Source organism: Penaeus monodon, chromosome 1 (assembly GCF_015228065.2).
Source record: "Penaeus monodon isolate SGIC_2016 chromosome 1, NSTDA_Pmon_1, whole genome shotgun sequence".
NCBI classification, from domain to species: domain Eukaryota; kingdom Metazoa; phylum Arthropoda; class Malacostraca; order Decapoda; family Penaeidae; genus Penaeus; species Penaeus monodon.
Genome location: NC_051386.1, coordinates 6,537,932 through 6,542,931, shown reverse-complemented (window position 1 = coordinate 6,542,931; position 5,000 = coordinate 6,537,932). Strand labels below are relative to the sequence as shown.

At 32.2% G+C, this 5,000-nt stretch overlaps 1 protein-coding gene across 4 annotated transcripts in view; it reads right to left on the bottom strand.

Moving 5' to 3' along the window:
* Positions 1-125: 125 nt before the first annotated feature.
* Positions 126-5,000, bottom strand: part of LOC119584163 (DEP domain-containing protein 1A-like) — a 17,401-nt gene continuing 12,526 nt past the window's right edge. For 2 of the 4 annotated variants that reach the window (XM_037932779.1, XM_037932939.1), the window contains exons 12-13: positions 1,687-1,812; positions 283-1,087 (exon numbers count right to left, since the gene is read on the bottom strand). In XM_037932779.1, the coding sequence (XP_037788707.1) occupies positions 947-1,087; positions 1,687-1,812 (267 nt within the window). In that variant the 3' untranslated portion in view covers positions 283-946. Of the gene's footprint in view, positions 1,088-1,686; positions 1,870-5,000 lie in introns of all 4 variants that reach the window. The other 2 variants (XM_037932702.1, XM_037932859.1) reach the window with 2 other exon arrangements.

Sequence of the window (5,000 nt, the reverse complement as noted above, 5' to 3'; positions counted from 1 at the left end):
AGCTAGAACACATGGATGAGGAAATCCCATGAACAAGCTATTTCATCCTGACATGGAGGATTGACTAACACATCTCAACCATCAGCGGCCTTATCCAATAGGAAGAAACAAAAAAACAAACAAACAAACAAAAAATATTCAACCTTTAATGAAAATGTATCATATAAACATATCAAACAGAGCTTAAGTTTTTCATGCTGATGTTTGGCACGTTAATTATTTACAATCAAATGGCACACAATAAGTCATGCCAGTTTTATATTTCAATATTTGCATTCGTCCATCTAAAATGTTTAATACAGTCCTTGTACATGCTGTACAAAAACAATCACATGAAAGACATTATTGCAACAGTATAGCTAAAAGATATTTTAAAAATTATGATGAAAAGCATCTGCATCTTACCTTTCATATAAATGAACTCAATTTGGCTTTGCATTAATACTGAGTGATGCTGATTATCTGACTGACAACAGAAGACTTTATTATATTAATAAATCTGTATGTAAGGGATTTTTACAGGTGAAAGGAAGAGAAATATTACAAAACACACAAAAAGGACACAGAAGAAGTCAATTGGCACACTAAAACAGATTCATATTTGTATCAAGAAAAGTTGGGTAAGTTTGTATGTATATACATGACTTCACTGTACACACCTCATTCACATGCAAGCACACACTTTCTTCTATAGCAAGTGAAATTATTCACAATAGGACATTTTCAAGTACCTGAGACCTAGAAAGTCTTTTTTTCTTTCTTTTCTTTTGGTCCTTATTTGTAAAATTGCACTATTCGTATTTTTTCAAAACAGGCATCAATCACAGGATCAGCTGTTTAAAACTTTCATAAGACCACAGTTGGTCTTTCTCACACCAAGAGTGGCAGAAGAGTATGTAGAAATGACACTTTAGTAATTGCATCTTTGGTTGGCACTCTTGCATATTCACACTCTCAAGGAGCGACCTTTCCCGAGAGAAGATAAAGAAGCCAGTCTCATAAAGCTCTTCATCTTGCTGCGGCTCTCCACCTTCTGTTCCTCACCAGGAAACCTTGCTGCATACACTTCAGGATAGAGTGACTTGAACTGCAAAAGAAAAGCAAAGATATAAGGAAAATCTTAAGGGTAAGTTATAAAATGCACCACCACCCCCCCTCATTATACAAGTCCAAAAGATTACTTTTGAGGAAGGTCACCATATATATAGAGTTCATTGTTTTGTTTCTTGTGAAAAGCATAATTGAGGCGTAATTTCACAAGACAAGAAACTTTTTGATAAATTCTTTATAGATTCTACCTTTCAATTTTTTAATGTATCTTGCCTTCCAAAAGTATTGCTTTTATCATCTGACATGATCCAAGTTATTCAATGAAAATATTTTGTGCATAGTATTATTTTATCCACTACAGCAACATGGAAGAGTGCTTTTTAATTCATATATAAACCATTTTAGGGGCCTGTAAATAGTATTTTCCTTTCACATTAATCTTGGGATTGCCAGATGTCTTTCATATATCAGTAAAATAGAAATGCACATAATAATGTAGGTGCAGCTATGAATGAAGACCAGGATTTCAAAACTGTTCTTATTTTTCAATAAAAACATTGTGTATATTGCTGTAATTACAGACTTTTACAAACATTTTGCATAATTTTTTTCTTTAGCAAATGATTTCCAACTCACCTCTTTAAGCTTCTTTTTCCTCTCCTTGCTTGATAACTTATCATTTTCAACAATCTGATCAAGAAGCTGGGCCAGAAACAGCTGAGATCCAGTCATGCGTTGTCTCTCAAACTCCTTGTTGGTAATCTGGCGACAGTAAGTCAGGGTCACGCCTCTATCCCCCACTGTGGAGCCATAGATGATCTGCAACGGAACACAGGGAGGGGCCATGCTGCTGTCCGCCCGCTAAGCATATACAAACAAGTCAAGCTCTGCACCACCACCAAACAATATTGTAATTTAAAAAAAATAAAAATAAAAATAAATAAATAAATAAACAAATAAAAGTATGAGACAAAGACACTACCCAGAACATATATATACTGGAAAATTAAGTACATACTGCAAATATAAGCACATAAATTATCATAAATAAACTACTCTTGTCTTAGCTCTTTGTCACAAGTCACTCTTGTGCACATATCTAATGAAAGATACTTGTCTAATGATATACATGTATAAGTAAATATAACTGCTACCACACTTTAATTCTTCTCAAAGCATTAGCTGCTTACAACTTGCAAAGCATGCGACAAAAAGGGAACGTGAGAAAGAGGACTTCAGGTTTTCACCATCAATGCTTATCAAGATACATAGCTATATCAGATATTCCAAGACAGTGGTTGTAAAACCAGTGAGAATTGAGGCCTCATTATAAAATACTCCAAATCATAATGACTACAGTTCATACATTACACAAGCTAAATAGACAAATAGGCTAACATTGGGGTATATTAGGCTTAAGAGGCTAAAAAAGATTTAGAACCACTGACTTGTCACTTGTTAATCACCACCCAAAATTGAATCAGTACCATACACATCAAAACCACTGACTTCAGACTTGTGAACTGTCACCCAAACACACCAATCTATATAAATGCATGTATACAATAATATGTGTATGTATATTTCAGAACTAAATAAAGCTCACAGGGAAAATGTTAACTTGGTATAATCTTTGTTCAGTTTTGTTTTTCCTCATACATACCTCTAAATTTTTTATATTTGCATACACTCTTACCATTGTATATGTAGTTCAAAGAAATGTGGCTGTTTATTTTAATCTTGCCTTCTGAAAGTAATGTTATGTAACATTCTAGCAACATTATCACTACATATACTACAAGCACATAGAAACAATCTGCCCAAACATACAATACATGCTAACTAGACTACATAGCAATTTAGTATGAAATAATAACAATAATAATAACAATAATAATTAAAGATGACGAAGAAGAAAAATATTAACATCAGACCAGTCTTTGCAGGGAAAGAAAATTAATTGTCCAAACATGCAACGCCAGCAATCAAAAATGAAAAGTCAAGTAGTCAAGTACTTCCCACAGATCAAACCAAAGCATGCAAACCCCAACACAGGCAGAGGCATTCAATGTTAAGACTACAGTGGACAGCTATATTCTATTTCAACCCTGTGTGCCGTTCAGATCTGGTTTCTGGAGCTGATCCCCAAGAGCTCTCCATGGCCCTTTACTCCCCCCCCCCCCCATATCCAAAGAAACTTATGGAACATTCCTTTCATAGAAAAATCACTATCTAACCAGAAACCAGATAATTTTAGCCAATCAGTATTAATAGTCATCTGGAAGTCACGTGAAAAGAATAATTAGTGAAACACATACATGCCAAACTTATTAAAAAATCATTAAGTTATCATAAATCAATCAACCATCATTTCAAAATCTCAAACGGTTGTTACTCATGCCTAAGAAGACATAAAGCTATGTTTATACATATATCTATATTGAAGAAATGTAAAAATTCTGAAAAGAGTACTTTCTGAACAAACACAAATATACTGGAAGAAAATTATCATCACAACAATAGATATAAAAACTAAGCATGAACATTAACCCTTAAAACATGTAAGTACATATGTATACATTCTCATATAAGCAAACCACAAGAAGAGCAGGTTTAAATATCTTATACGTAACTTTTACTAGTAAAAATATAAAAATAAACAAATAAATAATATAAAAATTCTTGATTGCATCTATCTCTTAAAGCAATTCACAGGATGCATGCATATCAGGAAGATCTCTTAAGTGATTGAATATTAAATTTCAGTGAGCATTCATTCGTGTCTGCATTGTCTGGCACAGGAAATGATTCTTACACATACTGTTACAAATAAAAATATATAAAATATATAATAATAATAATAATAATAATAATAATAATAATAATAATAATAATAATAATAATAATAAAAAAAAAGAAAAAAAAAAATTAACCCAATCGGCACAGATGGCAAGAATACATGCCATCCCCACTTTAATATAAGTTTATTTATTGTATTAACACACAGTTGCTCTACAAGTGCTTAATCACCAAGGAGTCAGTTATTAGTCCTACCTATCACACCTGTTTACCCTTTTCCTTGACTTTTGGAAAGGGTCTTTTGTATAATTTCATTGTCTTGAAACATTTTAATAACAATTTAATGATCATAATATCAATAACAATAATATCAGTATCGATATCAATTGCACTAAAAAGAAAAACACATTTTCCCACTACTTCAAGGAATGGGGAAAACAGGATCAGTCACTAGGTCCTTGCTGGCTGAGCACACGTGGAGCCATCTGTGTGTAACAAAATTCACAATCTAAAGGAGACAGAACGTAAATCCTTGGTGGTTGGGTTAAGGACATTATGAACACTTCTAACAATAACTTCCTCTACACCTGGTTAAAAAACTTGTATGATTTATAAATGATACATGACCTTCTGTACAAAAAGTAAATACATACACACAGTATTCCCCTACAACATTAAGTAAAGAATTTATATCTACATTAAGATCTAACCCTATTCCCAAGGAAAAGAGATATACAAGGATATTTATCAATATGGAAGAAAAAGTTAGTTACTAAATATTTTTAGTCATGCAATAAATATGATCATTTGACCCATATATATCATGTACATTAGTTTCTTTAATTGTCATATATTTACATTCTTTTATATATTTCTTGTTGTTTTTTTTTTAATTACATAATCTTCCTATTCTAACAGAATATACAAACAATCCATTCTTACAAGATTCTTGATCTATACAAGGATACACATACTGTCTACACCAATAACACCTATTTTTCCAAAGTCCTAAACCAGACAGATTCCTCCATAGCTTTTCATTTTTATTCAATCAACTTGATATTTTGTATTGTAAACCCTTTATATTCTTGAAATATTTCACTATCCAATAACATTCAAGACATTGTGCTAACAGCATTTTTTATAACACC